At 32.0% G+C, this 18,371-nt stretch overlaps 1 protein-coding gene across 1 annotated transcript; it reads left to right on the plus strand.

The window, feature by feature from the left end:
* Positions 1–1,408: 1,408 nt before the first annotated feature.
* Positions 1,409–6,299, plus strand: LOC104590012 (mannan endo-1,4-beta-mannosidase 4-like). Its single transcript, XM_010248508.3, has 5 exons — positions 1,409–2,092; positions 2,193–2,387; positions 2,502–2,624; positions 5,023–5,219; positions 5,688–6,299. The coding sequence occupies exons 1-5, from the start codon at positions 1,721–1,723 to the stop codon at positions 6,070–6,072; spliced, it is 1,272 nt and encodes a 423-aa protein (XP_010246810.1). The 5' UTR covers positions 1,409–1,720; the 3' UTR covers positions 6,073–6,299.
* The last annotated feature ends 12,072 nt before the right edge of the window (positions 6,300–18,371 follow it).

Here is an 18,371-nt window from a genome sequence, read left to right on the forward strand (position 1 = left end):
TATCAACATCACTTTTAATTATTATTTTAGTTTTAGCTAGAATACTCACCTTAGGTAAACAAATTCAGGTTTCTTTGATTTGAGGACATTCAACTTACAAATTAATGTTTCCCATTAACTGAATTTGGCTCTTTATAAGAGGAATTTAAATAGCATGCTGAGAAGGCAATATGTGATTATTGTGATTATTAATGTTTGTTATGAGTGATTATCACTAAACTATCATCCTAATTTTGGAGAGACATTTTCATAACCAAAGTAAATTGACCTTCCATAGAAGAAATTTTACAAACACACACTTGCTTGATCTTCTTTTCCATGTGTAAACTAATGTACACTCGTTCTCCAATGCATATTCAACAGGAATGAATCAACATCAAACACAACTTAACAAAAATTTTTATATAAAAACGACATCCTATTTACTGTGATAGAAATGTAAAGAAAATAAAAAATCAAATTTATTTGGAAGGACTTTTTGATTGACTATAACAAATTAAACTATCATACAAAGAAATTGTCAAATACCTGTTAGTGGCACAAGTTTTCAAAATGATAACTTCCTCCGGTTAGGGAAGGCCTCAATGTATTGGCCAAAACTTTAGTCTGATGGATAAGGCAAACAAAATGATGGAACAGTGACAAATGCTGCGCAAGAAACAAAAACGGTTAAGATGGGCTTTCACCTGGTATAAATTGAGACAGGAATAGAAGTTATAGAGTGAGAGTGAGGAGAGCGATTGATGGGGAGGGAGACTGGGAAAGAGAGAGAGAATGGGGGCGAGACAGAGGGAGAACGGGAGAGAGTTATAGAGTGAGAGCAAGGAGGGAGAATAGAAGAGAGGGAGAACAGGAGAAAGTGATAGAGAGATGGAGGGAGAGCAGGAGAGAGGGAGAGAGAACGGGAGAAAGTGAGAGCGATAGAGACTGATAGAGGGAGAGGGTGAGGGCACAACAAAGGGAGAGCAAGACTGAGGGGGCGAGGGAGGAGAAAATGAGAGTATGAAAAAGGGATAGCGAGAACGGAAGAAAGTGAGAGCAAGAGAGACTGAGAACTGGAGACAGGGAGAGCAAGGGGAGGAGAAAATGAGAGTGAGAACGAGGGGCGCCACTGGGGAGGAGAACTTGCAGTTGCAAGGAAGCAGCCGAAGAGAAGAGAGTTGAGACTGTGAGAACAACGAAAGATAGTGAGAGAGGAGGGAGAGCAACCGAAGTTCAGTCGTCGAGGGAAAAGTTGCAATCGAAGAGAAGAGAGTTGAGAGTGTGAGAGAACGAAAGAGAGAGAATAGGGAGGGCGGGAGAGAACAATAGCTGTGGGCCCTAACAGGGTCATTTTAGTCTTTGCAATTTAAGGGTAAATTTCAAAATAAAATTTTAAATAAATGTTATTGTGACATATAATCCGAGTTGGATTACCACCTCACAGGAATCGGTTTTATAATTTCAAAAGTTGAATTCGAGAGTCATTGTAAATTCTTTATGGGCTGGCCTGGTGTTCAGATTTCTGCAATGGGTCTGCTCGTACTTTTCCCAAAGTATTTTGTTGTAACTCATCCAATCCAGGACACGTGAGGTTGTAGGTTTGCAAATTGCAATTTCCCTTTTTTTTCCTTACTTGTACAAGACCCACCGCTCAGCTCTTTCTCGTGTCTATCAAGACTCATTCCCAATTGTTAAAGAACAGAACAGAGACTGCCTCTCTGCTTCATCTCTTTTTTCTATGCTTATTGTTGTTTTAGGTTCAAGAATGTTGGGGAGGAGGCTGTTTCACACAATCCTTGTTTTAGTATTGTTCTTTTTTCAAGATCATCAACAAGGCAACCGGGTTAGAGCGGATGATGCCGCCGGCGTTTTTGTAAGAAGGAGCGGTGTCCATTTCACAAAAAACGGGAATCCTTTCTATTTCAATGGCTTCAACGCTTACTGGTTAATGTTAATGGCATCGGATCCTCTGGAGAGGGGAAACGTCACCTCTGTCTTCCAGGAAGCAACCAACTATGGAATGACGGTGGCGAGAACTTGGGCTTTCAGCGATGGAGGCTCAAGTCCCTTGCAGTCATCCCCTGGTACTTATAATGAGGAGATGTTCAAGGTACATTCAAATATGGAGGATTATTAATTAGCTACCCAGCAATATGATCAACCTCAACCAGTTTCTTATACAGGATATATAATTTGTGATTGGCTTTCAGGGGTTGGACTTGGTGATCTCAGAAGCCGGCAAATATGGGATTAGTTTGATTCTGAGCTTGGTGAACAACTACCCAGATTTCGGAGGAAGAAAACAATATGTTCAGTGGGCCATGGACCGGGGAGAAGATTTGAGTTCTGAAGATGATTTCTACACAAACGCTCTTGTTAAAGGTTACTACAAGAATCATGTCAAGGTAGGTGAAAACCGGGCGATGAAAAGAGAAAATAAATTAATGACGATTCAACTATTGTTTCTTTTCTACTGTAGTCGCTGGACTGTTGAAGTTCAACTCTCACCTTAATCGCAGACTGTTCTGACGAGAAGAAACTCCATTAGCGGGGTTGCATACAAGGATGATCCTACAATCTTTGCATGGGAGCTCATTAATGAACCTCACTGCGAAGCTGATGTTTCAGGAGCAACTTTGCAGGTCAGTATCTCTACTTACTCCAACTACATTAATTAATTAATATTCTTTGACTATATAAGCTCGGCTTGATTTTTTTCTTTTTTTTTATAATAAAAATGTTACATTGTCAGCTGGTCCATGATATAATCTCGGATTGATCTCCAAAGTCCAAACTTACTTTAAAGAGTAGAATTAGGCTGCATTTGGCATTTCTTATTTGTTGATATATTAGCTGATTTGTTCAATATTAATGCGAAATGGATTCTCACAACCACCAGCGAAAAGGGAGATTATAAGTGGTGATTGACACTAAATAAAAAAAAATGTAAAAAAAGAGAATTCTTAAAAATAACAAATGCCAAATGCACTCTTAAATGGTAATTAATTAAGGCAAGCTTTAACTTATGTTCTCGTGAACAACACAATACTCAACAGGGTTTGGAAAAACTGGTCATTAGTGGGATGCTAATGCTAGGTAGAAATCTGATTTGGTCCTCATAAGACTGTGTTCACACAGTTTGCACATTTATTGCAGCCTTATATTGAGAATATCTCTCCATGAAAAAAAACATAAAGGAAATATTCCCAATACAATGCTGTAAAAGGTTTTACAAAAGGTGTGAAAAGGGTCTTGAGCTCTAAATCGATCACTATCCAAGGAAAACGAAACTACTCATGTTTGGCGCCTCACACCAATCTTATAGGCATATCCCACCATGCATTTAGAACATCTACTATTATTAAATATGTTATTTATGAGAAATATTTCTAATGCATAGTGAGATGTCCCTGTGAGGGCGTTGGCTGTTCTAGAGAAATGAGTGGAGAAGAGAAGACGACCTTTGAGAAAAAGGGAAGGTATTATAAAAAATAAGGGAAAAAAGAAAAAAAAAAAGAGGACAAGAGGACATGATGCTCAGACATTCATGCTCATTGAATTGCTGTGCCAAGTACGTACAGAGACAGTATGCTGAGCGTAAGACATTCACGAGTCACGGGTTGCAGCGAAAAATAAAAAAGTTATTCACGGGTAGCTTATTATAACTGGTAAATCAGCGGGACTTTCATTTCATTTGGATTTTCTTAATTCTCTAGGGGATCCCACCAAACTCTGCAACGTGGAGAATGCTGTTTCCATTATAGATTCCTGACTCTTAGTGGTATAGAGGACCGGACCGGTTCACCGGCCTTCTTTAATTAGTTTGTACTGGCCATACATGTTCCCACCACCTCCTCACTTCCTTGCGCTGTGTTTGGTGGGAAAAGAAGGAAAAGGTATGTAAAGGTTTCCTTACCTTTCCCGTCAAATCAAACATAGCTTTAATGCACACAGAAAGGACTTTGGATGAAAAATAAGACCCCCTTATGGCATCACTCTCAAGAATTAATTCTTCTATTGCTGTGGTAGATTTTAGGAATTTATTTATCTGGATAAATATATTTATTTGAATAAGTATTTATCATGAAACATTTATATGAGCAACTATGTTTTCTTATTTTTCAGGTAAATAATAAAATGACCGTTTCAATCATAAAAAATAATTAAAAATTATTTATTCACTTGGAAAATGGATATAAAGAAAAATAAGTTTTTCATAGACCCCATATAAATCTAAAAAAATAATATGAATATTTTAATTAATAGGAACCTGTTGACTAATTTCCTCTCTTAAAATCCAGAATGACATTTGATAGCTTCATTTATCAAAATCTCATTCAACTCTATATAGAAAATTGGGCCTAAAATGACTCACAAAGCCATAAACGTGAATAGTGGGTCTAAATATGCACGGTAGCCCCTATAATTATTTATAACCATGCTGTTGTATTCATCTTTGGCTCTTTGGCTGTGCATATAGGAGCTTTAATTAAGCCATGCATGGGACACCACTTCATGGCACAAGTCCCAAATCATCATGTACCATAAACTCTTGAAAGCTCGCCTCCCTTCCGCCCTCTCTCTCTCTCAAACCTCTTAAACAATATACATGTACATTAAAAAAACACTTGAGAAGGGTTAGGGTGTTATTTCGGTTTTTTGATTTAGGCCCAATAGAATAATAGAATGATTCAAACCATAATAGAAATTGCATAGGACGGCAATTTAACGGTTTGGTCTGGTTTGATTTTCAAGCCAAAAAGGTTAATTTGATTTGATATGAAAGTTTTTCAGTATGTAATTTACTGAATTGGTCTGAAATCTTAGAACACCCCTACCCTTGCATGCATAATGACAGATTAATAAGTACAGAAGGCAAGATACCATTAATGGGTATTTTGTTTTCTGTTGTCGCTGAATCGGGCCAATGCTTATTTTCAAGCTATCCATAATAGTTAAACATCATTATTTTCCTTAATATTCTTTCTGTTATATTCACTCATATCCTTTCTCTATATATTCCTTTTGTACCTTCTATAGGAGTGGATAGAGGAAATGGCGACTCATGTGAAATCGATTGACGACAATCATTTACTGGAAGTAGGGCTTGAAGGGTTCTATGGTGAATCAAAGAAGCAACTTAATCCTCATGGTTACTCATTCGGAACAGATTTCATTTCCAATAATCAGATTGCACAGATTGATTTTGCTACCATTCATGCATATCCAGATATATGGTAATTTCCCCCCAATAAATGATAGATAGTATTAATGGTTGGTTTGGTTTATTTTCTGGATTTTGAAAAGGAAAAGTTGGTTAATGGGATTTTGGTTTTTATTGGCCAAGAAATTCATGTTTTTTTAGATTTATGTGAGGTTATGAAAAATTTATTTTTCATGAGTATGTAAGTAATACCCATCTCTCAAGTGAGGGGAAATTACCAACACTTGGACGAGACAAAATTATCCCTTTTAATAATGGATTTTTATGACTAAAATGATCATTATCTTATTTACCTAGAAAATAAAAAAATGAATAAATATGCTTACCTGAATAAGTGTTTCATAGAAAATATTTATGCATTTACCCGAATAAATAATTTATCGAAAAACGAATGAGACTAAAGCATTTCTAGTTAATGGATTTTAACAAGTCACAAGATAATACTAAACACATATTGTTTGATTTTCTCATTGCATTCCAGGTTCTCTGATTCTGATTATGGGGCCCAATTAAATTTCCTGCAGACATGGTTACAGGTCCACATCCAAGACTCAAATTCATCTCTTGGCAAACCCCTCATCGTTGCTGAATTTGGGAAGTCATCTAGGACTTCAGGGTACAACTCAAGTCAAAGGGATACTTACTTTGATACTCTATATAGCAATATTTATGACTCTGCTCAAAGTGGGGGCCCATGCACTGGAGGGCTTTTCTGGCAGGTTTTGTACCTAGGTATGGATAAATTCAGGGATGGGTATGAAGTTATCTTGGCAGAAAGTCCTTCTACTGCATCCATTATTGCTCAACAATCTCGCAGGTTATCAAAGCTTTGCAATACAGAAATGCCATCCAGGCACCATACATGATAGATCAATATCAACCAAACACAGCCTTAAGATTTGCTTTAGATGGACAAGAATATGTAGTCAGGAGAGTGTATTCTGATTTCTGGTTGAATGGAGAATAGCAATGCCATTCCATTCGTTTTCTTCGTCATTAGTTATGAATTATCATCAAAGTTCTAAAGCCTATTGGAAAAATCATATATATCTTTTTGAAGATTTTTGTAAAGAAAAAAAAAATTAATTTTATTGGAATTGAAATCTCTCGAAATTGAAATCAGAATGATCTATTCCCATGATCTGTTTGGTTTCAGATAGAAATTAGAATGAGAATTAAAAACAGCCGGAGTGGGATTTCATTCTCAAGGGAGGGAGAAGGAATGGTCATTCCCTCAAATAGGGGAATGCCATTCTACCAGGAATGGGAATGAAATTTTGATTCCACCCAATTAAAGAATTAGAATCGGAATAGTCCATTCCAAATCCGATTCTAAACTCCTATTCCCATGAACCAAATGAACCATTTTCAGAAAATAAAAATAAAAATAATACCTACTAATTTGGTGGTAAAAGAATTTCGCTGTTAAGCTTGTAGATGTTATGTTTTTCCTACAAAATGTTTGATCTGCCATTCCTGGTCATAGTCCATCTAACTGAGCCTCTCAATTAAAGGGATATTAGAAATGGGAAACCAAAAAAAAAAACTTCAAACCAAATCAAGGCTCAGTTTGTAAAGAGTAAAAATACAAATCTGTAGACTACAAAATCTTGTATTTTATATTATTTTCTATGTATTTACACTGTACATATTTGTATTTATACTCTTTCCAAGCTGAGCCTAAATCTTTTCTGCCACATAGGGGACGTTGTGGCAAATTCCGAGTTTCCCACCACTTAGATGGATGAACCAGAATCTACAGGTTGGTTGTATGAATCTAGGGATGCTAAGGTATCTACTCTCCCTGTCTCCTAAGTCCCAAGTCTCACAATTTCTTTTTCATGTTTCCATATCAAGGATCAAGTGTGTGTCTTTGGAGCCCAAGGTATCTAGTATGATTGCATAGCCCACTGCACCATTACTGGCCCATATAATGTATTTTTTCTTCCTATTATATAGCCCATGGTTTAACAATGGAAGAGCACCAAAATAAAACGTTGGGTTGGGTTAGCGCTTGTGGGCCTCGTTTAATCATTCTTACCAGCCCAAGAATTGGAAAGAATGGACTAATCCATCCAACTTGGACAGTGTGAACTATTGCTCTGTAAATGCATGTGGAATTATCGGGTGTCGTTGTTTGTGGATACTAACAAAGTCAGGAATGGTAAAATTAATTGACAAGTAGAGAAAATGAAAATAAAACACAAAACACATATAAAGATTTATGTGGTTCCGCTTATAACCTATATCTACGAACGTCAACAATGGTGATTTACAGTTGCAGTATTCCCATCTCTCACCAAACCCCAGCTCTTGATATACCTAAGGGGGCATTCTTTTTTTTTGGATTTTGAGTAGGGGGAAAGTTGGTTGGTAGGATTTTGATTCTCATTGACCAAGAAACCCATGTTCTTTTTTTAGATTTATGTAGAGACCAAGAAAAGTTTATTTTCTTGGGTATCGCTTACCTAGGTGGATAAATAACAGGGGAAAAGTTGTCAATACTTAAATGGGGCAAAAATATCCCTTTTAATAATGGATTTTTATAGGTAAAATGGTCATTGCCTTATTTACATTGGAAATCTATCTATATATATAGCAATACAGTCCATGTCATCATGCCTCCCCTTCCTCCAAACCCTTCTTCCTAATTTCCTGTTTTTTGAATTTTTTATTTCTTTAATTCCACATAATTACCCATTAAACCAATAAGGAAACCATATACGCTTATTTATTTATAACAACCATAAAGATTAAGGATTTGTTTTTCTAATGTTTAGCCAAGTGGCACCACTTTCTCCTAAATTGTCTCTAATTCCTATTTATCTCCTAAATTATCTCTAACTCCTATTAATCTCTTAAATTATCTCTAATTTAGTAAAGAGATTCTCTCCTAAACTATCTCTAATTCCTATTTATCTTCTCCCCCACTTTTTATCTATATCTATCCAAAAAAAATCAATTAAAAAAATTTCAGAATTATTTAAATATTATAACAAAATTATGTACTAACTTTAAAATATTTATTCAAAAAACAAGAATTAATTACAATAGATTTAATAATATTCATATTATTGATAATTTTATATTTTACAAAATTCATCATGAAATTATATAGTAACAATACAAATTATAATTTTATAAATTATTCAATTTAAAAGTTATTCAATAATAATAAAAATTTAACATTAAAAATTAAAACTTTATTTAAATATTTCAATAAATAAATATCTTAAATAACAAAACATTAAAAATAGCTAAATAATTATATAAAAATATTTAATATTATGTAATAACATTAAAATAAATAAAATTCAAACTCAAAACTTTTAATATTTTATATATTATTTAAATATTTAAGTAACAAAATATTTAAAATGACTAAATTTTAAATACAATAATTGTTAAAACAAAAGTATATTTATACATAATTTTTAAAACTATATTTATCATAAATACAATAAATAATTACTGAAATACAGTAATATTAAGATTAGTTTATAGAAATATATAATAAATATAGATAAATATTTAAAAAATATTATTAATAAATATTACTTTTGAAAGTTATTACTTATTACAGAATTTCCTTATTTAATCTATCCTTCAATTAATGTTCGAAATATGGTTTAGTTATTAATTTTTTATATCTAACATATCTAAAAATTAGTTATCTACAATATTATTTAGTTATTCCAATAATTTCATTATTATATTTTTAAAATATTAATTATTTATTGAATGTAATAATCTATAAAATTTTAATTTATACTATTATTATATAATTTTGTTATATTATTAATTCAAATAGTATGAAATCTATTATAATTACTTTTCTACTTGTAAGAATTTTTTAAATTTAGGGAAATTATCAAAAACTCACCATGAGTTTTCACCATTTCTCTTAAACCCACCACAACTTTTCAAAACGTCTAAAACTCACCATGTTAGTAAGTTTTTATTTTTCAACTCACCTTCCGTTAGTGCACTGTTAATGTTTCTCAACAGAGGTATCCATGTCAGCATAAATAACAATTTTTATGACCAAATCACCATTGAATGGCGAGTTAGAGGAAAAGGGTCATTTTCATTTTTCAATTTTCTATTTGTTATTACATTTTTAGTGTTTTGTTATAATTTCTAATATTTTTTTATAATTTCTGATTTTTTTTACATTTTTCTATTTTCTACCATCTATAAATTTTCATGTATTTTTTGTTATTTATTTTCAATTTCTGTGTTTTTCTATAATTTTTGGTGTTTTTTTCTACAACTTTTATTTTCTAATTTTGTTTTTCAATTTCTATAGTATTATATAATTTGAAAAATAATTTTTTATTTTCTGTGCAATTTCTATAGTTTTTTATATTTTTTGTAATTTCTATGTTTTTATGTATTTTATATTTGAAAATATTTTTTTGAGCATTTTTCTTTTTTTCATGTCTAAATATTAAAATATATGTATCGATTTTATATTTTTATGAAGGTTAAAATGGTAACATATTAACAGCCGTTAGTCTCTTTAACGTCAAGTTAATGACATGGTGAGTTTTAGACATTTTGAAAAGTTGTGGTGAGTTTAAGAGAAATGCTAAAAACTTATGGTGAGTTTTTGACAATTTTCCATAAATTTATTACATAATTTTGTTATTCTAACTATTTAAAATCTAGTTATGTTAAATATTTTGTTATTTAAAATATTTAGATATGTTAAAATTATTGAGAATTTTAAAATTCAATCAATTTCGGGTAGACTTGTATACAGGTAGGCCCAAGCCAAGATTTTCCTCTTTATAAACAGAAGATGACTAGGCTTGTGCCTAAGCCCAGCCCGATCTAGACAAATATTATATATTATATTTATTAATAATATATTATATATTTTATAATATTCTATATGTTATAATATATAATACCTCTTCACTACTAATTTTATTATTATATAATATATTTTATATTTTATTAATATATATTTTATTTTTTACTATATATAATATTATCGGGTCGGGCTTGGGCCAGGCTTATTTGGGAAAGCCTGAACCCAACCTGAAAGATAGTTAGGCATAATGTTTAAAGCCCAACCCTAAGCCTCAAGGGCTTAAAATGTTGCCCAAGCCCGATTTAGAATGGGTCGAGTCAGGCCAACTTGTTGGGCTACCTGGCCCATGAACATCTAGTTTCAATGACCAACTCCCCAACCCAACCAAGTTGGTTTAGTTGGCCAAACGACCTTCAATCGAATTGAAATGACCCATGAGCACTCCTAATTTTAGCTAAATTAATAGTCTAATCTCTAATAAATACCAATAATTTAATCTTCAATAGTTATTGAGAATTCTGTTAGACAGTGTATGCCCTTAGCTCCAATCAAATTGATGTACTTATTGTCATTTATTGTAAATGAATAAAGTGCATAATTGATTCATATTATTTTGGTGTGTTTCTGTGTAATACCCTTAAACTGGATATTTGTGAGACTCGGGTTAGTTTAGAATCTTCACAGCCATTGGATAGATCTGGGGAGATTTATCCCGCCAAGGTTGACACTGATGTGCCGCCAAGTGGGTTGGGGTGGCTTGTCTTAGCTGCTAGGGTGAAACCTGAAGTACATGCAGTGTGGGTTTTCTTGAAACCTTGAACTAAACCAAATTCCAGTATTGCCCTGGACCTTGGAGATAGATGGGCAAAACTGGAATGTTACACCTAACCCCTAGACTCGCTTATGGTACTGCACTAGGTGTCGGATTGGGCTGTCTTTGATATGCCAATCAGTGAGATCCTTAGAGCGGGTCAAAACCTGGGTATGTTGGGGCGGTCCGAGAATTCGCCTAGGTGGGTGATCATAGTGATAGGATCAGACCCTTTGTCGAACAAAGTGAATGATCGGGGAATGCACTCTCTCTGATAGAAACCTAAACTGTCAGCAATTGATTTCAAATTTGTTGAAATTTGTTTTGCAAAATATATTTATATAGAGATATACTTATATATTAGGGTTTCATAAAATGTTTGCAAAAATGTTTTAATTCCCGGGATCCATGTGAGTAGAGAGTGCAACACTGTACCTTGCAGCCAAGGGAAAGGTCCTCTCTTGTCGGGCAGTGTTTGATCATTATGGGCTGAGAGGTTAAGTGTAAGACCATTGAGGGTAATACCTGATGGGTTAATCTTGCATCTTCCCACAGTCCTTGTGCATTCATAAGGTGGCTGGACTTTTAGTGTAAATGTTGGGCACATTAAGAGCCCATGCTAATGGACTCAGGGTTTCATTGTGTCCAGTAGTGAAATCGGCCAGGCCTTGTAATAGAGGCTGGGCTGAACTCATGTGGCTGATGTGTAGATCAGTGCTAGGGTCCCACACCATACAAAGAGAGCCAAGCTAGCTAGCATTTAAAGGGAAAGTGAGCTATGTGACTCTCTCCTAAATATTAGATTTGGATCAAGAGACTCTCTCCTAATTGGATTAGGAGGCTGATCCAAAGAATGCTATAAATAGAGGGCGAATTCACTAGTTTCATTCACCATAAGCTGTGTCATCTTCAGTGGAGATGGATTTTGGTCATCTCTTTGGGCATGAGCACCTACGTTGGGAGTTATTGCTATTCCATATTAGGTATATCCCTCTCCCTCTTTTGGTTTCAGATCTGGTCCGATTTTGTTTCAAGAACAAACCTTCAAAATGCAGTTTTCCAAATCCGGGAATACGATTCCCGGATGGGAGAAAGAAAATTTTTGAAATTTCGCCCAACCTCCCTGCAAGACTCGACCATCCATATGATGGATCTCCCATCTCTTCATTTATAGTGAAAATAAACACTTTTTGAAAATAAATTTATAATGAAAATACAACAAATAACTAATAAATATACAATGAATACAATAATTATGAAAGCACAATAAATACTAAAAGTATATTAAATTAGTGAATAAATGGAGTAATATCCAATAATAGTTTAATCTCTAAAAAATATAAATCAATAAATTATAACAAAAATACAATAAATCCTATAAGTATAGTAAATTAAATTTAACAATTAAATAATAATATTCAAAATATGATTTAGTTATTAGTTTTTTTTATATTCAATATATTTAAAAATTAGTTATTTACAATATTATTTATTTATTCAAATAATGTCATTATTTATATTTCAAAAATATTAATTATTTATTGAATTTAATAATCTATAAAATTATAATTTATACTATTATTTTTATATAATTTCTTTATATTATTAATTCAAATATTATGAAATCTATTATAATTACTTTTCTACTTGTAAGAAAATTTTTAAATTTATTACATAATTTCGTTATTTTAACTAGTTAAAATTTATTAATGTTAAATGTTTTTATTTAAAATATTTAGTTATTTAAATATTTCAATAATATGTCAAATATTTAAAATTTTAATTTAAATTTGATTTATTTTAAAGTTATTACATAATATTCAATAGTATGTTATATAATTAGTTAGCTATCTTTAATATTTTTTATTTTAAGTATTTAGCTATTGAATTAATTAAATAATATTTTTTTAGTTTTAAATTTTTATTATGTGAATAACATTTAAATAATTTTGTCATTTAAAGTTTTAAAGTATTATTTAGTTATTAAATTGAATAATCCATAAAAGTATTATTTTTGTGTTTATAATAAATATTTTAAAGTTATTACATAATTTTTAAATTTTTTTAACTTAAACTTTCTTTAGATAGATATAGATCAAAAGTGGGAAATGATAAATAGAAATTAGAGATAATTTAGGGGAAGGTGGGGGGATTGTTCTGTCACTTGGCCTGATATTATAAAACCAGATATCTCTTTCTTTTCTTGATAGCTAACTCCCTTGCCACATGGCTTAATAGGTGGACTTGGTAGAGAAGAAGAGAAGAGAAAGAGATAGAGAGAACTAGAAAAGGATAAGGGAGAAAGAAGAGGGGTTTAAGGAAAAAAGAAAGAAGGAATAATGGAAAAAAAAAGAGGGCTGCTGACTTAAAATATAATATGTTTATAATATAATATTAGTGGACCCATGCGATGCACGCGATGCACGCGATGCACACAATTTATTAAGTGAAAGTTACATAATAGAAAGATATTGCTTGCATGATTCAGCTGAATGTATTGCTTGCAATACGATGACCAGATGCATTTATTGTTATTTGTTTTCCACGAGGAACCTTGTACATCTCATCTAACCAGTTCATTCCACGAATGAGTTTCATTTGCAAAAAATATAATGAATATTAAAGGGTGATCTGACGAGAGAATGTGGCAACATGGCAAGTTGGCAACCACCTCAACACGTTACTACCAGGCATGCATATATCTTAACGAATCCACTGAGGTTGAGGCCTAAGATTGCCTTTTTTTTTTAAGTCAAAGGAGAATGAGTCTCATCTAATACAATTGATTTGACAAACGAACTCAGGAGGAGGAGAGATCAAGTTAGAGCAGTTGTATTTGAAAGAAAAACTAGCTTGTGAGCCAGGATCGAGAGACGTGGAGAAAACTGATAGATGAGATGTCTGCCCTTGTGCCATCCATTAGTTGACTTTTTACATATGAATGCTCATTTAATCACAGAGAAGAAAGAACGAAACTTAAAGACTTTTGGTTGGGCATCCTCTGATTATCCAAACCCCATTGCATTTAGAATACCACTACCTTTTTCTAAGATGCGCCACCCGCTATTAAAATATTTAATTGACCTTAGGAGTGGTATTCTAATAAGTATTTTCGTTTGGTTCACAGTTGGAATCAGAATGTTCTATTTCGCTCACCAGTTTAATTCAAATTGGAATCAAAAGTGAAATTACAATTGAAATTGGTTGGGATAAGTTCTCATTCCCAAGAGAGAGGGAGGGATATAGCCATTTTCTCAAATAGAAAAGTGTCATTCCACTAAGAATAAGAATGAGATTTCGATTCTATCCAACTAAATAGTTAACACCACTTCCCGCATATGAAACAGACCCTTAGAACTCAGCTAGCTAGCTGCCTTTATCTTAATTTTTTGCGTAGTCACTTTAGTCCAACAATTTATTTGATTATTATTTAGACTAGATGTCAATTAGATGTCATGAAACATTTACATGTTCTATTGCGCATATCTAATCAATATAATTTAATTAACATTAAATACTAATCAAACAAGAAGTATATATTAGAATTAAGAATACAATTATAGTTTGCTGCATTGCCAAATTTCTATAATAATTAATTAAATTAAATTAAATATATAGAAAATGAGAGGAGATGTCAAAAAATAAATAAGGATAATTAAATGAGATTCTAACTACACTTTTATTTGATTGAACTTACATTACAAAAAAAAACTGGTTTTGGCGTTTGTGCATGCTTTTGGCGATGTTTGCAAATGTCACTGATTTTTTGAAAAAAGTCACGCGTAGAGGATTTTATAGACATTTTTAACAATATATATTAAACATTGTCAAAAAACAGTATTGGCGACGTTTATCAAACGCCACCAAAACTCATTTAACTTTAAAACAAAAACCTATACTAGCGGTCTATACAGCTGGCATAAGTCCTTTTAAAATAAAAAAAAAAATGTTTTTCCTATGACCATTGGCATAGGACCTTTTTTAATAAAAAAATGTTTTGCCAGCAATCAATGACCACCAATGTAAATCAATATTAATTTAAAAAAATAATAGAAAAAAACTCATTTATATGAATATTAAAGAATTAAAATAAAATATTTAACAGAATTTAAAGAGTAAAATCTATGACATGAAAAAATTCTCTATTATCCCACATAGTTCAAAATACCAATTTATTAACTAAAACTATAACCAAAAAGAGCCCACAACTCTTAACAGATATTATACAAGTTAAACATATTAAAAAAAATAAAAAAGAAAAGCAAACTTCCAATTACATAACGAGTTCAGTATCAACAATTAAGGAATCCTCCTTAAGAAGTTCTAGAGTACAGATCTCTCAATCAATATCATAATCGGATTCAGAAGTATTTTAGCAAGCATAACACGATATCCACCTAGTTGGTCCTTTGAACCTATGTTGCCAACAAGAATTCGAAGTAAGGGTGTTCACATTAAATGTCAAACCGACCAAATCAGCCCAATCCAACCTGAGTTGGATGGTTTTTTAAAACCACCGGTTGATTTTGGTTTATATGAGAAAATAAACTGATAACTCATAGTTTTTAAAAATTGAAACCAAACCGAACCGATCCAATATGTTTAAGTGTTTAAGTAATTATTAATTAGTCCCTAGCCTATATGTTAAAGGTTGATATACTTTATTTGTGTTTGTTTGAAATTTGAAAAAAATGGTTATTTATTATAAAAACTAAAAACGTAAAACAAATACAAATATAATCCAATGGTATGACATTTAGTTCAGTTTTGTATAAATTTAAATAGACATTGACAAAAAGAATCAGTTTTGCATAAAAAACTAATCAATTTAAATATATATTTTGATTTTGAATAAAAACTAAAAAGAAATAAACTTAAATATAAATAGATATTTAGAAATAGATATTTTAGTTTAAAATATATATAAAAACTGACTAAACTGACAAACTGACCCTTCATATTTGGGTTGGTTTTGCTTCAGGGTTGATCGGTTTTGGTTTAGTCAATAAGTAAATCGACTAGGTCGGGTCAATTGAAGAAAATTATTCAAATCGATCCAACCTGACCCGTGAACACCCCTAATTCCAAGTATATATCAATCTTCCTTCTATTCCTACTACCCTTTATCTCTTTTGGATTAGGCTCCTAACTGAAAACAAGCCGTTATTGACCTATTGGAAACATTGCTTCAAGTCTTCAATTGCAGGAGAGCTGCAATGCCATAGCAATCATGTAGATAAATAGAGAAAATTCTTGAAAAAAATGCCCCCGAGGTAACTTGAAAGATAATTCATTATTTTGGACCTTTTGGTTGATTCAACTAAAACAACTTTTTAAAGTCAAATTTCATTTTAGCATACTAGATTTTAGAAAATACATCATACATACTAATGCAGAAGACTCACAGTAGTTTTCCTGTCAAACCTCATATCACGAAAGTGAGTTTTTGTGATTACAAATACAAAAGGCCATTACTCAATTCTCTAGTCCTAGCAGTTATTTATTGCAAAACACAACCAATAGAAAATTTACGATAGTCCGAAAAGATTTCTAAAGAGCCAAATAAATCCGATTCAAATGCAAATAAATCCGCTCATGGCCTATGGGCTAGCACAACCCATATATAATATTATATAAATTACAATTATATAATAATACATAGTATATAATATATTAATAAAATAAATAAAATTTTCAATTTTATTATACTATTTTATTTAGTTATTGTATATATAAGCAATTGTATACATCAAGATTCATATAAAATTAAAATTTTAAGTTTTTTTTCAATTTTTTAAATAAATAACTTTGGCCTAATCCACGGCCCGACCTACACTTTGCGCGGGCCACACACGGGCTGTATTGTGCCGACCCAACACGACTCATGGCCCAACCCGACTTGCACTTTGTGCGGGTTGTGCTATACCGGCCCAACACAAGTCGTTTTACACCTTAGGGTTAAGGTTAACCTAACCCAACACCAATGGTGGAACCTTCAACCATAACTCTAATCCAATTTGAAATCTAGGTTGATTTGGGTTGGTCCAATTGAACCTTATTAGGTTGGGTCAAGTTTGAAAATTGCATGTTAAGAAGTTATCTCAAGTTGGGTAAGGGCAATAGGGTATTCATGGGTCAAGCCAAGTTGGTTTAGTTTAAAGTTGTTTGGCCGATTGAATTGATCTATTCGGGTTGTAGAATTGATCAACTGAAATCGACTAACCATTAGTGAAAATCAGCCAACTTGAATTGTATCATTTTGGGTTAGTTTATCTATTTGGTTGGTCAGTTTAAAAGGTTTAAATTTAAAAATTAAATTTATATTTAAAAAATTGCAACAACATTATTATAAATTTAAATTTATAATATAAAATGTTTTAAACTAGGAAATGTTGGAAAATTTCCACTTTCCCATATTAAAAATTTAAATTCAAAATATAAAATATTAATATATCCCTATGGTTGGGTCACGCCAGTTTTTGGTTGGTTTACACATGGACAAACCAAAACTAACTCGACCTCTTTGTTAGCATAATGGTTAAACCAAAGACAACCAAAAATACTAGAAAAGCAACTAAGTCAGGTCAACCGAGTTGCGTTGGGTTGGTTGGTTTGGTTAGTTTTATGAACAGCCTTATGAAGATGGAAACATTGGAGGGTCAGGCTAGGGTTGAGAAAAACCATGCTAAACCTGATCCATTGAATAATAGTCAATTAATTAGTTAAGTAAATATGAATAATCATCAATTAACTAGTTAATTAATTCATTATAAAATAATCAACAAAACATTAATAATTAACAATAAATTAAAATAATATTTAACATTTAATTAATTAATAATTGTTATTGAGGTTGATTTACCCACCATTTTTTTCAGCCAACCAGTGAAACATATAAATTTTCTATCTATTTATATATCTATCATTACTATACTTTTAAAGTAATTTAAACTAAATATAATTAGTGTATAATATTTTAATTATAATATGCATAAATTTAAATTCTATTTTAATATTCAAAATACTTTTAAGCGTAATTATCCAAAACCCACCTTCACTTTTTATGAATTCTTTTAAATTTACCATAATTTTTCAAAATGTCCAAAATCACCGTGAAATAACAGTTACTTGATTAACGGATATCATTAATTTACTATTTTACCCTTCATTATCTCCTGCTTTGCTTTCTTCCTCTTCGATGGGCTTGTCCCGTCGATCAGTCACGAACGGTTTCTTCTAGCTTCAGCGGTGCGGCTCAACTCTTTTTCCATTCTGGAATCGAAGTGGTGGGTTCGATCGCATCTTCGTTGCTTCACACGATTACGGAGTTTATTTTCACGCCATGGTGAGTCAAAGGTTCTTTATTTTTTCGTATTTTTTCTACAACGGTTTTAGTGTTTTAATCTTTGGTCTTGTTTGGATAATTTTTACGGAGTTTATTGCAAACTTCTAGTGTTAGTTCTCGCTATTTGTGTCAAGACGTCAAAAATGTGTTGATACCACCTTATACCTTGTCAGACGACGATTTTACAACA

This window comes from Nelumbo nucifera, chromosome 4 (assembly GCF_055504915.1).
Source record: "Nelumbo nucifera cultivar China Antique chromosome 4, China Antique-T2T, whole genome shotgun sequence".
Taxonomy (NCBI): Eukaryota; Viridiplantae; Streptophyta; class Magnoliopsida; order Proteales; family Nelumbonaceae; genus Nelumbo; species Nelumbo nucifera.

Excerpts from the sequence above, each read along its gene's own strand:
- LOC104590012 (XM_010248508.3), top strand. The coding sequence starts at position 1,721 with ATGCTTATTGTTGTTTTAGGTTCAAGAATGTTGGGGAGGAGGCTGTTT. Across the intron at positions 2,388-2,501 it reads ACTACAAGAATCATGTCAAG|ACTGTTCTGACGAGAAGAAA; the intron begins GTAGGTGAAAAC and ends CCTTAATCGCAG. Across the intron at positions 2,625-5,022 it reads TTTCAGGAGCAACTTTGCAG|GAGTGGATAGAGGAAATGGC; the intron begins GTCAGTATCTCT and ends TACCTTCTATAG.